Source organism: Trichomycterus rosablanca, chromosome 4, assembly GCF_030014385.1.
Source record: "Trichomycterus rosablanca isolate fTriRos1 chromosome 4, fTriRos1.hap1, whole genome shotgun sequence".
Classification (NCBI taxonomy): domain Eukaryota; kingdom Metazoa; phylum Chordata; class Actinopteri; order Siluriformes; family Trichomycteridae; genus Trichomycterus; species Trichomycterus rosablanca.
In genome coordinates, this window is record NC_085991.1 from 53678865 (window position 1) to 53697350 (window position 18486).

An 18486-nucleotide genomic window follows, 5' to 3' on the forward strand; every position below is an offset into this window, starting at 1 on the left:
AACTAGTCCAAAACTCCGCTGCACGGATTATCTCTAGCTCACCCTCAACTAATCACATCACTCCAGTTCTCAGACAGCTCCACTGGCTCCCCGTAAATTATCGCATACACTTGAAGATCTTGTTATTTACATTCAAAGCTCTACATGGTCTAGCACCCTCTTACATCTCCGATTTACTCCAATTCTACAATCCCACCCGCACTCTTAGGTCTTCCTCAGCCTTCCAGCTTTCTATTCCTTCTGTCCGCCTGTCGACTATGGGTGCGAGGGCTTATAGCCACTCTGCCCCTTCTCTCTGGAACACCCTCCCAATCCATATTCGTACTATCGATTGTTTCTCTACTTTTAAATCCCAACTTAAAACTCACCTCTTCAAGCTAGCCTACTACTAATCTTTCAAACTTGATTGATACTACTACCCCAATATTTGTTTAATAGTGATTACATTTGACTGTTTAGAGATTGTATTGATTTTATTGTATTTATCTTTATTGATTTTTCTATTAGATTTTAATGGTTTATTGATGTCTGTTACTTTCTTGCTTTTGTAAGGTGTCCTTGAGTGTTTTGAAAGGCGCCATAAATAAAATGGATTATTATTATTATTATTATTATTATTTCTTCAGGCTTTTCCTTTGGAAACACAAACACATTTTGTAAACTAATAATCCTGGATGTGCTAAACTGAGCTAAACTGAAACCTGCTATTTGTGAACTGTGAGCTGTTTGTAAGTTTTAAATAGAATTTCAGTTTCCTGCATCATATCTGGAGTTTCTCCCTCACTGAAAACACTAACACATCTAACTGGTTATTCTGTCCTCATTGTGTGTGTCTGTACACAAATGGACAGAAATCAGAAGCTGGAGTAAAGTTAAATGCTCTTTACTGTCGTCTTCATTTCTCAAGAAACAATTTAGTAAAACTGAAATGATACAGAAAGGAAGCAGCAGTTAGAATATTAAATGCTATTCAGAGAACATCCACTAACATAATATTGTACATAACAGCTACAAAATTATACCATACAAATGCCTAATTCAAATTATATGCAAGTAACTCTACAAAGCTTATAAATAGTGCAAATAACTGTCAGTCATTGTTAGTTTGACACTGGGAGCATTTCCATGTAAACATAAATATAAACGTAAATATTTAAATGTAACATATCAAAAGCATTACACCAACACTTGTGTAATATTATAGTTAAATGTAAACATAAATATAACTTATAATCGATACTTTTCCAAGGCACAAACAACAGAACACCAGTAGAGGGAAGAAAAGTTCCATAAATAAAGGAAAGTTCTTACAGAACATGACACTGGTCTTTATCTTAGAGTCACTTACATCACTACACATGTACAATAACAGAGAGCAGTGAGGGGGCAATTACTTTATCACAGCACTGTATGTGTTTGGGTGAATTTCCACCTGGTGGTTAAAATGTGTAAATGCGGTACAAACAGTGGGCGTGTCCTCGTGACGTCACTCAGGTGAAACGAAACTTATTTTCTTTCAGCAGCTTAAAGTCTCCAGTCTGAAGCTTCTACAGCCTTCAAGCAGCTACAATCACTGCAGGTAAATAATAAAGGGGGTAAAAAGGTAAAAAGTGCAGCAGGGGAGGTAAAGTGGAGCAGTGCTATAACGAAGTTTTGGGGAAGTTCCACAGTTTGTTTTCTTTATGTTGGTAGAATGAGGAAACACAGCGTATAGAAACGATCTGCGGTCGTGTCTCATATGTAACTCGATTTAACACCAAGTGCACTAGAATTACAGGGAATTGTTTTATATAGTGCACATTGTAAGAGAAGTGGACACAATTTGGGACAGTGGAGTATTTTGACTGGAAATGTACATACAAATGAAAAACAGCAAGACTTTACTGTAAATAAAACATCTTATAACAAATGTGACGCAGTAAAGTTGATGATAAAATGTTGATTTCTTGATGTTTATAATCAGTGGTTTATAAACACTTGTACCACAGAAGCTCAGTTTAGAACAGTACAGTCTGACAAATGCTTTGAAGTTTTATATTCACTGATTCTTTTTTCTCTATGCTGTACAATAAATACACTAGTTAATATTTACCACATACAGACCAAAGGTCGTCTAGTAGAGTTACGCCTTATCAATATTTACATGAATTTTAATACATGTTATCTATTTCAGTGGTTCTCAACGAGCAGGCCGCACCCTACTAGGGGACCTCTGTGAGCCCAGAAGGGGGTCCTTTTGCATTTTATTATGAAGAATGAAAATAATCACGTGATGGGATGGGACAATCAGTAGGCTATTAACATAAGTCAGATCTCTTGTCATGTTATATAAATACATTATAAACTACCTATAGTCTATGATGGGTCTTTGAAATCGGACGTATATTTTATTCATCCAGCTCAAATGTGCAAAAGTCATCAGATGGATCCTACAAATTATTCCGGTTCAGTTGTTGATGCAGATCCTTCAGAAGTACCAGGTACACACATTCTTCAAGCACTAGCAGTAAACCCACTATATCAACCATAATAAGAAAATACTAAGATTTATACCTTCATTATGGATCCATTGAATTTCCAATGAGCAAGAACAATACCTTTTATCATCCTTGCTGAATGAAAAGGAATAATGTTATAACCTGTGTCAAATTGTTTTTAAACACAGGGTGGTCAAGAGAAAATTTTTTGAGAACCAATAATCTATACAGTACAAGGGAGAGAAACCAGAAGCATCATTTTTGCCAAACACTCACCTTCTGGTTATCACTTTGCATACAGATCCGTTCATTTTTTTGCCCAACCATTTTACATTCTACTTAGTGGCTCAGTTCAATGATCTGAAGGGCAGTTTTCTCCCTGCTCCAAGAGTGGAGTTTCAACACTGCTGATTTTTTTATAAACAAGTTTTATTATATATATATTTTGTTAATGATTGCATCATACTTCCTCTTCATCAATGCCAATCCCCGCTTTGATTAAGGAGAACGAAGATAATTCACGCCCCCCTCCGACACGTGGGCAGCAGCCGTATGCATCTTGTCACCTACACTTTGACGAGTGCAATGCGGATCAGCACTGTGTACGGAGAGACACACCCTGACAGCACTCTTTTCCCCATCTTTGTACAGGTGCCTCAATCAGCCAGCAGGGATCGTAATTCCATTAGTTATGAGAGAGTCCCAATCCTTTATCTGAACAACCCACCCCTATCTGAACATCAGACCAATTGTTGTTCATGTGGCTTCTCAGCCCAGACGGCAGGCAGAGCTAAGAATCGATATGATATATTCGAGATCCCAGCTCTGGTTCCAGCGTGTGTTTTTACTGCTGCGCCACCTGGGCGGCTAATAAACAAGTTTCTTGAGGTCATATTCATGTTGTCTCTCAATCTTCTCTATCAGGCATGGCTTCCACCAGCAGTTTCCTGTCTGAAGATCAGTTACAGTGCTCCATCTGTCTGGATGTGTTCACTGATCCAGTCTCTACTCCATGTGGACACAACTTCTGCATGATCTGTATCAAAGAGTGCTGGGACACCAGTTCATACTGCCAGTGTCCAGTATGTAAGGAGGAATTTTCTCGAAGACCTAAATTACGAGTAAATACCTTCATCTCTGGACTGGCTGCTCAGTTTAGGAAGCCAGTTCAGGTCAAATCAAGCAGCACTGCAGGAGAACCTACCAAATCTCTGGTGTTCTGTGAGGTCTGCAGTGAGAAGAAACGTGAAGCTCTGAAGTCCTGTCTGATCTGTATGGTCTCTTACTGTAAGACTCACCTGGAACCTCATGAGAAAGTTTCTTTATTGAAGAAACACAAACTAATAGATCCTGTGAAGAACCTGGAGGATTACATCTGTCAGAAACATGAGAGACCTCTGGAGATGTTCTGTAGAGACGACCAGACATGTATTTGTCAGTTCTGCACTAAAACAGACCACAAGAACCACAACACAGTTCCTGTAGAGGAGGAGAGTGCAGAGAAGAAGGTGAGAGATCTTACAGCTTGAGCTCCAGAATTATTTGCACCTCTGGTAAAGAGGAATTAAAAAACTTCTGAAAATGTCTGTGATTGATTAATTTAGTCTTAAACTAAAATTCTTATTAACAGTGTTTATATTTCATTTGTATTTTTCCCTCCACCTTAGTGTTAAAGACCTTTTAGATGGTCCTTCTATACATACTGTTTTGCTGGGGCATAAATATGGAATAACACAGAGTTAAACTTACCAAATATACTAATGAGGTAAATGTTTTTTTATTTTTGTATTTAATAAATCAGACAATGGCTTTAAAATTACACACCTACATGTTTATATCCAGTTAGATATATCAAGAAGCAAATCAGTACAATTATAAATGCATGGTAAGGATTGTGGTTACTGAGGCCAAATTGTGAGATTTCTAGAAAGTTTTTAAATCTTCACATGTACATGGAGCTTAGTGCAGCTCTCTGTACACAATACATCTCTCTATGGGAACCCAAAACTGGCAGCTGATAAGAAGTGGCTGCAGAATGGACACATCAGGGGGGGATTCATCTGGCTCTCCTTGTTCAGATTAGGGATTGTGTGAGAGGAAGATGATTCACAATCAGGTAGATTTGTGATAATAATTCAGAAAAAAACATCTGAAGCTCGTAAACCAAAATCTGGCTGTGAGAAGGATTGACAACATTACAAAGTGGTAAATGCTTTATCGTCCCAACATGTTTTGGAATGTGTTGCAGGACTGAGGTGAAATGAAATTAAGTTCACCAGAAAAAAAAAACATGCAAAGAAATAAAAGTCAAATTAGGATGAGTTTCCCCACTCTAATTTAGTGCGTCCAATTGCCCGATTTAACTTTTTTTTTTCTCTCCACTAAAGCTGATTCCCGCTTCGATTGAGGGGACACACGGCCCCTCCGATATGTGTGCAGTAGCCGACTGCATCTTTTTACCTGCACTAGGCGGGTGCATATGCGGATCCACTTTGTGTATGGAGAGCCACACCCTGATCAACACACTCTTTCCCCGTCTCTGTGCAGGCAACATCAATCAGCTAGCAGAGGTTTTAATTGCATCAGCCATGCGAGAGTCCTTTAACCAGTTCCCTTCTGTATGAACCACAGCCAGTTGTTGTTCATGTGGGTGCCCAGCCCAGACAGTTGGCAAAGCTGAGTTTCAAACTGATGAGTGTGAAATGTCAGCTCTGGTGCAATAGCGTGTTTTACCGCTGCGCCACCTGAGCGCCTAATATTTCTTAATCTAGATTTTTCTTACTCTTTAATCCAATAAACTATTTGATATGAAAAGTGAGTGCAGTTTAGAAGTATAATTACATTAGTACCACTTCTGCAGAATTCCAATTATTTCTGTAAACACAACTTGTATACTTTACAGACTCAGCTGGGAGCAACGAAAGCAGGAGTTGAGAAGATGATCCAGGACCGACTGAAGAAGATCAAAGAAATCAAACATTCTGTAGAACTTAATAAAGTAAGAAAAGCCTTTCTCTACTCGACTAGTCCTCATTTCTAATGATACATAAGAAGAACCGCTATTTCTAATAACACTACATAAATGACTTGATGTTTCTCCTGGTAGAAAAACACAGAGAAGGAGAAAGCTGACAGCACAAAGATCCTCAGAGCTCTGATACGCAGCATTGAGAGAAACCAGGCTGAGATGCTGAAGGTGATGGAAGAAAAGCAGAGAGCAGCAGAGCGTCAGGCTGAAGAGTTCATTAAACATCTGGAGCAGGAAATCACTGAGCTAAAGAGGAGAAACACTGAGCTGGAGCAGATCTCCAACACTGAGGATCATCTCCACCTCCTACAGGTCAGAGTCCCTCTGTTTCATAATAGTAATGCAGCATATGACAGGACAGCACTGGTCATGCTGAGGAATTTCTCCTCTCTCCTGCTGTACTGTAGATTTACCCGTCCCTGTGCAGACCTCCACCCACCAACAACTGGACTGATGTCAGTATTCAGTCTCATCTGAATGTGGAGACTCTTAGGAGAGCTCGGGATCAGCTTCAGGAATGTGTTGATGAAGTAATGAAGAGGATTGTCGGAATGGGTGAGTGATTATGATTCATTAAACCTTTGTTTGAGCTGAGGAATCGTTTGTAACTCAGTCACTCACTCACATTTATCATGTATTATTTTCTCCACAAGGGGAGCTGCTGTTACTGTAAAGCTTTTTACTGTCATTCACTTCAACAGCACAGTGTGTCATTTTCATCTTTCCTTCTTTATTGCAGCTCTTAAGAATGTTGGTCACCAAACTTTGTTGGTTAATGTTCATGTTCCAGCTTCATATTGTGCTTTATAATCATCACTTTAAAATAATTTAGTTTCTAACAGAAATGATTTCTAGCAGTAAATAATTTTGTTCTTTATTTTATTCCAACCAGAACTGAAGAGAATTCAACAATATGCAGGTTTGTGAGCTCTCACTCATCACATGATGAAATCTAGATTTCTTTATTAATACACACTGTGTAACGATAAAATGGGTGTAAATTGAGTCTCTTTCTCTCAGTGAACATGATTCTGGATCCTGATACAGCTCATCCTTACCTGATCCTGTCTGATGATGGAAAACAAGTTACTGATGGAGACACAGAACAGAATCTTCCTGATAATCCAGAGAGATTTGATTACTGTGTCTGTGTGCTGGGAAAGGAGGGATTCTCCTCTGGGAGATTTTACTATGAGGTTCAGGTTAAAGGAAAGACTGAGTGGACTTTAGGAGTGACCAGAGAGTCCAGTAACAGGAAGGGGATGATTATACCAGGACCTGATGATGGATATTGGTCTGTGTGTTTGAGAAATAAGACTGAATATAAGGCTCTGGATTCTTCCTCTGTCCCCCTTTCATTGAAACATGCTCCTCAGAAGGTGGGGGTGTTTGTGGATTATGAGGAGAGTTTGGTCTCTTTCTATGATGTTGAGAATGAGTCTCATATCTACTCTTTCACTGGTCAGTCTTTCACTGAGAAGCTCTATCAAGTATTCAGTCCTTATGAAAAATGTGAAGGTAAAAATTCAGCACCACTGATCATCTGCCCTGTTAGTCAAATTCAGTCTTAATAAGTGAGTGCAATGCAATGTGCAACACCACTGTCTGATTAATATTCTTCTACTTGTTTCTTCTTCTTCCTCTTATTTGTATTTTATTTGTAATGAAAATTAATTATTTACAAAATAATAACAATCAAATAGAAAAAACCTACCAACTAACTGGATCACCTTAGTAATCACATAGAATACAATGGCAACCAGCTAATAACAGTATTTCAACCATGTGGCATATTAAAACAACCACTTAGCAACAACAGAGCACCCAACTAGTAACCTGATTGAAGCCGCATAGGATGTTTTGGCCATGACTTCGCAACACCCTAGCAATGTTAAGGGAACAACCAGCAACTCCCTCCAACCAGAGCGGTAGAGAGAACAGAGTGGCGACACTCCCATAGGGAACCGTTGTAACGGGGGCGGGACATTTTTTTGTGCAGCTTCCGGGTTGTGGAGCTCTGAAAAGTTCCAAACATCCCATAGAGCCCCATTCATTTTCACTACTTAATAAGCATTTTCAGCTGTATGTTGCTTTGTTTAAAACAAAAAATAATGAATTTGATGTCATTAATATATTTAATCCTGTTATTGTTTAGCATTTGCACAGCACTAAATGTTACATGTTTATCTTAATTAATAGGTATAACTGAATTTAGCTTAGTCAGTTAAGCTAAATTAAAGCCACTAGAGCAGGGGTCACCAACACGGTGCCCGCGGGCACCTGGTCACCCGCAGGGACCACGTGAGTTGCCCGCAGGGCATGTTCTAAACAGCACTAGTGACTATGGAGCGCCGTCTAAAAATTTTATTTGTGTTGCTGTTCTTTTTGAATTAATAACACTTGCATTGATGTAGATTTGAAAATGACAATACTGAATATAACATTTAAAAAACAAAACTGTTTGATGTTTATGTGAGCTCTGATCTTGTCTGGGTGCGGAGTTTTTAAACGTGCGCATAACGCTGAGACAAGCGAGCGAGCGCAGCTACGATACGGAGCGAGATGCGGGTTTTACCATGAAAACATAATAATAAAAAAACACAAAAAAAGCGAAAAAAAACTTCATATTTTCACAATGATTGGGAGAAATGTGGAGAGACACTTTAGTAAGTGTTACAAAAACTTCACTGTACATCGCAGATTTTTTTTAAAATCGTACATAACTGATAATAAACATGATTTGTTCTAAAATGTTGTAAAGGTAGTGATAAGTATAAACAGGACAGTATTTGAAAGTTAGTTTAATATTCAACATTCGTTTGACATTCGATCATTTCGATCTTTATAAATGGTTGAAAAAACACCTAACACTCACTTTATTTATGATTTCTTACACAGATAAAAGTAGGCAACATACTACAAAAACTATTTTATGGTAATTTTAAGATGACATGTATTTATTTACATAAAGGTTATAATGAAAGCGTTTATCAAGCTCCCACTTCAGCTAACGAGTTAAGGACCGTCATAAAACTAACAGAAAAACATAGGAGACGTTTACTCTGCACTTATTACAGACAAATAAATCCATTAAAGTCTTGTAATGATTTGATGGATTAATGTCAAACTATTTTTATACAAACACATTAAATACTACAAACCATATTTTTTTTCAAAATAATGTTTGTATTTATTTTCCATTAATTTTAAAGTATCAATAATGTATGAAAAAATTTGTCAAAAATTTATAATGGAGATGAATAAATCTGATCTCAAGAATTTTTTTTTAGCATTTTTATATACAAACAATCAATCTTCCTCACCTACTACAAACCTTGTTTTTAAATTAATTTTCATATTTATTTTATAATAATTTTATTGTGCAAATAAATAAATCTATTAAAATCTTTTGTAATTTCATGAATTAACATCAAACTATTTTTATATACAAAATTAATGTCCCTTACCTCCTACAAACCTTGTTTAAAAAAAAATCCTTTTATATTTATTTTATATTAAAATATAATAAAGATCAGTAAATCCATAATAAGTGTGATGATCATTTGTAAAAAAAAAAAACATTGTGTGATTTTTATCAAAATGCTACATATGTGCTCATTCATACAAAACTGTCAAGACAGATATTTACAAAAATATCAAAGATGTGATAGCTCTGACAGATTTAGATTAATAGAGATAAATAATGTTACATGTTGAAATATGTTTCCTACCATGGTAAATCATTGTTAATAATTATTCTGAGGAATCATTAACATTAACATATGATCAGACAGTCTCTTCATATATGTGAATATTGATGATAATAATAATAATAATAACAATAATAATATCATTAAAGGTGAACCGTGCAACTTTATGTTATTCAGGAAGTTTGTATCACCAAGTAGCCCTTCGCATTATTCAGTAGCCTTGAAGTAGCTCTCGGTCTCGAAAAGGTTGGTGACCCCTGCACTAGAGTCTTTTCACCTAAAATGAGTTGATTAATCAAAAGTCTTGTTACAGAAATGATAATAAAACATTAGAGCCATAATAAATCATGTTACTTTTACTTTCATACTTAAGTACATTTGAAGGTAAATACTTTAGTACTTTTACTCAAGTGGAGGTAAAGAGTATTTTTACTTTTACTACTACTTTTACTGGAGTAATATTTCACCTTGGATATCTCTACTTTAACTCAACTACATGGTTTGTGTACCTTGTCCACCACTTACATTAGACAAAATGAACTTGTGCATATTCATAATGAATTCATTCATGTATTACATGTAGGAATCAATTATTTATCACTCATGAAATAAGAGATGAATGAAGCTATTTCATGTACCTGCACTATAATGTTTTTGGTACGGTAGTGTGTTTATGAATCTGTTCATTCAGTGCAGGCAAACCTTATGAATCCAGCACATGGCTTAGTGTTTAGCCAAAATGATTATTATTATTATGAATCCTCAGGAAAGTGAAGGGAGATTAGTTTATGCAAAAAACAAAACAAAAAAAACTCTTTAATCTCTGTACTGTATATTATCTCTACTACTTAATGATATTGCATTATGTAATGTATGCTAATATACTGTGTGTTAACAAGAACGACCTATTAACAAGTCATTATAAACATCAATCTTCCATTTCATATACCAGATTGATATTAAAGCAGATGCAGTAAATGTAAAGGCAGTTAAAAATACCCAGAAATTGTACGAATGTTTATTATTTAGCGTTTAATATTTCATTCACTGCTGCCTGTCCCATATAAGAACATGACAGCGCGAGGTTTGTTTGGAACTATTTGAGGGGTACATGAACCACGTGACCGCGTGGCGGCGAGATCAAGGAGTGTCGCAACTCTCTCTATCTACGGCTCTGCCTCCAACCATATAGATTACCATAGCAACCATCTAGCAACACACTAGTAATTACCAGATATGTCATAGAACCACCTAGAATGCCCTTGTAACCAGTTGGAATATGTTAGTCTGTATCAAGAAACACTTTGGCATGACTGGACACGTGTTGTAGGGGGCGTGGGATGGTCCACGGCTCTCCTTGACTAGAGATATTGTAAGCGGAAGCGAAGTTACAGTTGGAAATTGGAAATGACAAGACTGGGAAAGATGATGGTATATGGAGAAATTACATAGAGTATTACATAGAGTTAAATTATTTTTTATTTTTTTTGATTTTTTCATGTATTCGGTCTTTTAAACTGAAAAGACTAAATAAAAAATTATTTGCCATCCATACGACATTTAATCAGTGTTTTTCTATTATTACATGGTTTGCGTAATGCACATCTGTCTGTGTATATTTTGTGAACAAAAAAATAGAATTTACATATTGTAAAACATTTCTTAATTACTGATTTATTTTAAATCTTCTGTACTGCATTAACGTGGACCTTATTAATCTGATCATTCTCAGGTTGTAGGTGTATATACAGTATAAACGTATTCACTTGTTGGAGAAGCCGGTTTATCTACTGTATGTATTTAGAGCTGGGAGGAGGTCGTATCAGTACAGTAACAGAACAGTACATGGATTTTTACTTGTGATATTGGTTATGGAATCACTTACAGAATCATTCTGTAATTCTGTCCTTCTGCCTTTCCAAATTTGGACTGGCAGGTGAGGCATCACTAATGTACAATAACAGAGAGCAGTAAGGGGGCAATTACTTTATCAGTACTGTATGTGTTTGGGTGAATTTCTGTCATCTGGTAATGTAAATGTGGTACAAACAGTGGGCGTCCACAGGACATCAGCATGATGTTCACATGACATCACACGGATGAAACAAAACTAATTTTCTTTCAGCAGGTTAAAGTCTCCAGTCTGAAGCTTCTACAGCCTTCAAGCAGCTACAATCACTGCAGGTAAATAATAAAGGGGGTAACAATTTAAAAAGTGCAGCAGTAAAGTGGTAAAGTGCTATAACAGAGTTTTGAGGTAGTTCCACAGTTTGTTTTCTTGATGTTGGTAGAATAAGGAAACAGCGTATAGAAGCAATATGTCACTCAATTTAACATTAAGCGCACTACTGTAGAATCACAGGGAATTGCTTTTATATAGTGCGCATTGAAAGGGAAGTGGACACAATTTGGAACAGCGCAGTATTTTGACGTGAAATGTACATTTAATTCAGCAAGAGCAAGACTTTACTGGAAATAAAACACCTTATAGAAAACGTGACGCAGTAAATGTAATGATAAAATGTTTATATAAACTGTTGATGTTTATAATCACTGGTTTATAAGCACTTGTACCACAGAAGCTCTCTCTGTCTAGAACAGTACAGTTTGATTTCACTTTCACTGGCGCTGTGTGTTTCTACCAGGTGGGACATTAATAATAGTTTTTATCAAAAATATTTAGTTTTTTCTGTTGTTTGTTACCTCATTTGCTGTGCTTTGTAATAAATGCAGTAATAAAAAAATACAGTCTACAAACTAAAGGACGTCTAGTAGAAGAAAAACCACCTCAATATTTACGTAAACAGTCATATGTGTTATGTATACAGTAAAAGGTAGAGAAACCAGAAGCAGCATTTCACCGAGCACAGCCTGATGTACAATTTATTTAATGTAAGTGTTCAGTTTGCACATTGCGATAAATTTTAATTTTGCCCAACCATTTTACAGCAAAATGTCATTTCTGCCCTATAACAAAATTAAATCAAGTTTTTCCCCTGCCACAAGAGTGGAGTTTCAACACTGCTATTTTAAATTTTCTCCCAATTCCACTGCTGGGGGATCCCCGAATTTTTGCAGTTGAGGAGGCTATATTGTTGCTCACACCTTCTCCGACCCATGCAGCCCTTAATGGAACCCTATTCTACCCATGCACTCTGCACAGGCGCCTCTATCCGAGTCCTTACACAGCATTTGGGTCCCACATATTCCGGTCATCCCTCCCTGCAGGCACTGCCAATTATGCACCCTAGATGGTGCCCAGCCGATCATTGGCAACATGAGTTTCGAACCGAGGAGTTGGTGTGCTAGCGGAATATCCCGCTGCACCACCTGGGCACCAACATTGCTGATTTTTCATTAACAACTTTATGAAAAATTAGCAGTGTTGCTGTATAATTTTATAGAATAGAATGCCTTTATTTGTCATATATACATATACACAAGTACAATGAAATTCTTTCTTCACATATCCCAGCTTGTTTGGAAGCTGGGGTCAAAGCGCAGGGTCAGCCACCTTACGGCGCCCCTGGAGCAGACAGGGTTAAGGGCCTTGCTCAAGGACCCAACAGTAGCTGCATAGCAGAGCCTGAATTTGAACCGCCAATCTTCCAGTTTATAGCCCAAAGCTCTACCCACTAGGCTACCACTGTCATGGTGTCTCTGTATCTCCTCTATCAGTCATGGCTTCCAACAGCAGTTTCCTGTCTGAAGATCAGCTCCAGTGCTCCATCTGTCTGGATGTGTTCACTGATCCAGTCACGACTTCATGTGGACACAACTTCTGCATGACCTGTATCAGAGAGTTCTGGGACACCAGGTCACACTGTCAGTGTCCAGTATGTAAGGAGGAATTTCCTCGAAGACCTGAACTACGAGTAAATACCTTCATCTCTGGACTGGCTGCTCAATTCAGGAAGCCAGTTCAGGTCAAATCAAGCAGCACTGCAGGAGAACCTACCAAATCTCTGGTGTTCTGTGAGGTCTGCAGTGAGGAGAAACGTGAAGCTCTGAAGTCCTGTCTGATCTGTATGGCCTCTTACTGCAAGACTCACCTGGAACCTCATGAGAAAGCTTCTTCATTAAAGAAACACAAACTAATAGATCCTGTGGAGAACCTGGAGGATTACATCTGTCAGAAACATGAGAGACCTCTGGAGATGTTCTGTAGAGACGACCAGACGTGTGTGTGTCAGTTCTGCACTGAAGGAGACCACAAGAACCACAACACAGTTCCTATAGAGGAGGAGAGTGCAGAGAAGAAGGTGAGAGATCTTATACATTGAGCTCCAGAATTATTTGCACCTCTGGTAAAGAGGATTTAAAAAGCTTCTGAAAATGTCTGTGATTAATTCATTTAGTCTCAAACATAAAAACATTAAAACTAAGATTCTTATTACCAGTATTCATATTTAATTTGTAATTTTTCCTCCACCTGAGTGTTAAAGACCTTTTAGATGGTTCTTCTATACTTACTGTTTTGCTATTGTATAAATATGGAATAACACAGAGTTAAACTTACCAAATATACTAATGAGGTAAATGTTTCAATATTTAATGTTTGATTTAATAAATCAGACAACGGCTTTAAAATTACACACCTACATATTTATATCCAGTTAGATATACTGTATTAAGAAGCAAATAATCAGTACAATTATAAACACATGTGTAGCGCCCCCTAGCACACCTGGCTGTATTTGGAAAGCACACTCCCTGAATTCTTTTATCAGCTTTAGAAATCTCTTTCTTTAGGGTAATATAAGGATTTAAAAGGGTAACAGGATAAAATGTTATATTGTTGATGCAAACTACTATTAGTTAAACCAGAACAAAACTACTTAAATTACCCTATAAGACACACTACTAGCACCCTATTTACAGTGAATGAGTTACCATTATCCCTGACATATCAGACTTGTATACCTTAATCATACTTAATGATATGTCCCACACGGATAGAACTTTAAACTAACTATTTACTCATGTACACAATCATAAAAATACATTTCACACCCCAAAATATGTTACAAAAATGTTATAATACAGATTCAATCAAATGACAATCAGTAATATTCAAAATATTATCACTACCTCCTAAAGCCGGCAGTTATGTAAATAACTGAGTAAACAAAAAAAAACAAAAACTCAAAGTCCGTTTAGCAAAATCCAAAAGTCAAGTTCGTTCAAAAATATGAAACAAGGGCAACCCAAAATACCGTTGCAGGCCGGATCCCACGTTTCCAATCAGCAGAGATCACCGAGTATATTCGGTCGGTTGTGTTGAAATCAAACTCACGTGCAAGAAAGTCCGCTGTCCACGTTCGTTTTTACCTGGATGAAACAGTAGAAATCCTTTCCCGTTTGATCTTGGATGCAAAAAAATCTGAGTTTATCGGATGTTATAAATCCACCGTACTCGGCACCGTCGCTGAGTTAGCAAACAGCCTTGAAAGTCCATGCATGAAAGCTCCAGAGACGTTCACGGCTGACACGGCATAAACAAAGTCACTACTCGACTGCAAAATGTAATATCAGACTCACTGTCCGTTTGTCTTCCCGCATCCCAAGAGATATATCCTCAACAGGTGTTTTACCCGCTTACATCACACTTGTTCTCTCTTGCAATTTTATTTCGTTTTTTCTTCTTTTTCCACCCACTTTCTCCCGCTCTTTTCCCGACCTCTCACCATGCATGCTGATTGGCTTAAACATAAATTAAGGGAGGGCTATACATACACTTTACTTTAAACAGCATAAAACAATTTGACAATCAGAACATTAATTACAGAACAAATAAGAACTTATTTATTTGCTACCATTTAACAGCAAACATAATGTAAACAAAATATTATTCATGCCCAAATTTTAATTGGGCTACACATGGTAAGGATGGTGGTTACGGAGGCCAAATTTTGAGACTTCTAGGATACATTAGCATTTTGGGGTCACAAAGTTTTTAAATCTTCACGTGTATATGGAGCTTAGTGCGGCTCTCTGGACATAATACATCTCTGTATGGGAACCCAAAACTGGCAGGTGATAAAAAGTGGCCGCAGAATGGACACGCCAGAGGGGATTGATCTGGCTCTCCTTGTTCAGATTAGGGATTGTGTAAGAGGAAGCAGATTCACAATCAGGCAAATTGGTGATAATTCAGAAAAAAAGCATCTGAAGCTCGTAAACCAAAATCTGGCTCCATCTGCCAGAAATAAAAATGTTTTTTAAGTGTTGTGAGAAGAAATGACAAAATTACAAAGTGGTAAATGCTTTATCGTCCCAACATGTTTTGGAATGTGTTGCAGAACTGAGATGAAAAGAAATTAAGTTCACCAGAAAAAAACATGCAAAGAAATAAAAGTGAAAGTAGCATGTTTCCCCACTCTAATATTTCAGCCATGAGAGAGTCCTTTAAAAGCCAGTCATTGTTCATGTGGGCTCCCAGCCCAGGCAGTTGGCAAAGCTGAGTTTCAATTAGATGAGAAAATGTGATGTGTCAATTAGATGTGAAATGTCAGCTCTGGTGTGCTAGTGTGTTTTACCGCTGTGCTACCTGAGTGCCTAATATTTCTTATTCTAGATTTTTCTTACTCTTTAATCCAATAAACCATTTTATATGAAAAATAAGTGCAGTTTAGAAGTATAATTACATTAGTACCACTTCTGCAGAATTCTGTAAACACAACTTGTATATTTTACAGACTCAGCTAGGAGCAACACAAGCAGAAGTTGAGCAGATGATCCAGGACCGACTAAAGAAGATTGAGGAAAATAAAGACTCTATAAAACTTAATAAAGTAAGTAAAGTCTTTCTCTACTCAGCTAGTCCTCATTTTTAATGATACATAAGCAGAGCTGCTAATTCTAATAACACTACATAAATGACTTGATGTTTCTCCCGGTAGAAAAACACAGAGAAGGAGAAAGCTGACAGCATGGAGATCTTCAGAGCTCTGATACGCAGCATTGAGAGAAACCAGGCTGAGATGCTGAAGGTGATGGAAGAGAAGCAGAGAGCAGCAGAGCGTCAGGCTGAAGAGTTCATTAAAGATCTGGAGCAGGAAATCACTGAGCTAAAGAGGAGAAACACTGAGCTGGAGCATATCTCCAATACTGAGGATCATCTCCACCTCCTACAGGTCAGAGTCCCTCTGTTTCATATTAGTAATGCAGCACATGACAGGACAGCACTGGATTTCTCCTCTCTCCTGCTGTACTGTAGATTTACCCGTCCCTGTGCAGACCTCCATCCACCAACAACTGGACTGATGACAGTATTCATCTGGATGTGGAGACTCTGAGGAGAGCTCTGTTTCATCTTCAGGAATGTGTTGATGAACAAATGAAGAAGGTTGTCAGTATGGATAAGTGATTACTATCTAAGATCTTGTTTGAGCAAATAAGTTACTTATGACTTACATTTATCCGGTAATAGTTTAATCATAAGGTGAAGCTGCTGTTACTTGCTGTTATCATTAATTCTCTATTGAAGCTTCTATGAATGTTGGTCACCACACTGTGTGTTAGTTAATTTTCATGTTCCAGCTTCATATTGTGCTTTATAATCATCACTTTAAAATAATCCAGTTTCTAACAGAAATGATTACTAGCAGTAAATAATTTTGTTCTTTATTTTATTCCAACCAGAACTGAAGATCCTGATACAGCTCGTCCTGCCCTGATCCTGTCTGATGATGGAAAGCAAGTTACTGATGGAGGCAAACGACAGAATCTTCCTGAAAATCCAGAGAGATTTGATCACTGTGTCTGAGTGCTGGGAAAGGAGGGATTCTCTTCAGGGAGATTTTACTATGAGGTTCAGGTTAAAGGGAAGACCATGTGGTATTTAGGAGTGACCAGAGAATCCAGTAACAGGAAGGGGAAGATTACAGAAAGTCCTGAAGATTGATATTGGTCTTTGTGGCTGAGAAATAAAACTGAATATAAGGCTCTGGATTCTACTCGTGTCCTCCTCACTTTGAAACAGGCTCCTCAGAAGGTGGGGGTGTTTGTGGATTATGAGGAAGGTTTGGTCTCCTTCTATGATGTTGAGAATGAGTCTCATATCTACTCTTTCACTGGTCAGTCTTTCACTGAGAAACTCTACCCATACTTCTGTCCCTGTGTCAATGATGGGGGTAAAATTTCAGCACCACTGATCATCTGCCCTGTTAGTCAAGTTCAAACTTAATAAGTGAGTGCAATGCAATGTGCAACACTACATATTTATATTCTTCTACTTGTTTCTTCTTCTTCCACTTATTTGTATTTTATTTTTTAATTATAATTAATTAAAAAAAATTAAATATTTGCAAAATAATTACAACCAAATAGGAGAAACCTACCAACTAACTGGATCACCTTAGTAATCACCTAAAATACAATGGCAACCAGCTAAAAACAGTATTTCAACCCCAAGACAGGGCTTTGCTGTGCTGTTTATAGAGTAGGTTGACCAAGTCAGTCCTGTTTAAGCCTACCTTGTCCCTGTAATACAGTTTATCACCCATATGTCAACCAAGTCCCCTGGTGGCCGTCTATACTTTTGTGAACATCCTGAATAACTTTAAAATAAGACTCAATTAAAGATCTGAAATATCTCTTGTGGTTCAAAAGTTATCCACACAGAAAGTTGCAACAACCGGGAACATTCCCTGTGATGCACAGCTATTTGACGTGTTCAATGTGTCGTCCCTGGTGCTGAACACAGAGCTGAAAGCGCTGGATCAAATCGTTATGAACCCGCATGAGAATCTCCTTTGAGAAAATTCCTTTTCATGTTCCAGTATTCCCAAAACAAAAAACACTTTTTACCACAAACAGACATAAAAATCTTGTAATCTTGGGGTTAAGAGATGTTATCGAGTGTTGCGAGAAGTTGTTATTTGTACCTTAATAAGTTGTAAACATTTATTATCTCCTCTATCAGTCATGGATAAGATCAGCTGAAGAACATCATATATCATCATTTTAATTCTCTGTATCAGCTACACAAGGAGCAGAGGGGAGCAGTTTTGTTCCAATTACCATCCTACATAATGAACAGTCTGCTAAATTAGTTTGAGCACACTATACAGGATATTTAATGTGGATTGAAACACAGGCCTGCACTTGCTGACTGGAGTAAATCATTTCTTAATGATGTGCATGTAGCAGCGGTTACTACAGTAGTACACTGGAGGATTGGATAATTGCAATTAATTAACATTGTAATTAACTCAGTTTTCAGAACCTCAGAAGCAGTTTCATTACCAAAGTTCTTTACATGAGCAGG

General features: G+C 37.4%; 1 protein-coding gene and 1 pseudogene across 1 annotated transcript; both read left to right on the top strand.

The window, feature by feature from the left end:
• Window positions 1–3350: 3350 nt before the first annotated feature.
• LOC134312526 (E3 ubiquitin-protein ligase TRIM39-like) lies at window positions 3351–8660 on the top strand. The gene is made up of 6 exons (XM_062994533.1): window positions 3351–3985; window positions 5380–5475; window positions 5584–5817; window positions 5913–6060; window positions 6398–6424; window positions 6526–8660. The coding sequence occupies exons 1-6, from the start codon at window positions 3404–3406 to the stop codon at window positions 7074–7076; spliced, it is 1638 nt and encodes a 545-aa protein (XP_062850603.1). The 5' UTR covers window positions 3351–3403; the 3' UTR covers window positions 7077–8660.
• Window positions 8661–12883: 4223 nt separating this feature from the next.
• On the top strand, window positions 12884–17975 carry LOC134312017 (E3 ubiquitin-protein ligase TRIM39-like; annotated as a pseudogene).
• Window positions 17976–18486: the final 511 nt, after the last annotated feature.

Excerpts from the sequence above, each read along its gene's own strand:
- LOC134312526 (XM_062994533.1), top strand. The coding sequence starts at position 3,404 with ATGGCTTCCACCAGCAGTTTCCTGTCTGAAGATCAGTTACAGTGCTCC. Across the intron at positions 3,986-5,379 it reads AGGAGAGTGCAGAGAAGAAG|ACTCAGCTGGGAGCAACGAA; the intron begins GTGAGAGATCTT and ends TATACTTTACAG. Across the intron at positions 6,425-6,525 it reads GAGAATTCAACAATATGCAG|TGAACATGATTCTGGATCCT; the intron begins GTTTGTGAGCTC and ends TCTTTCTCTCAG.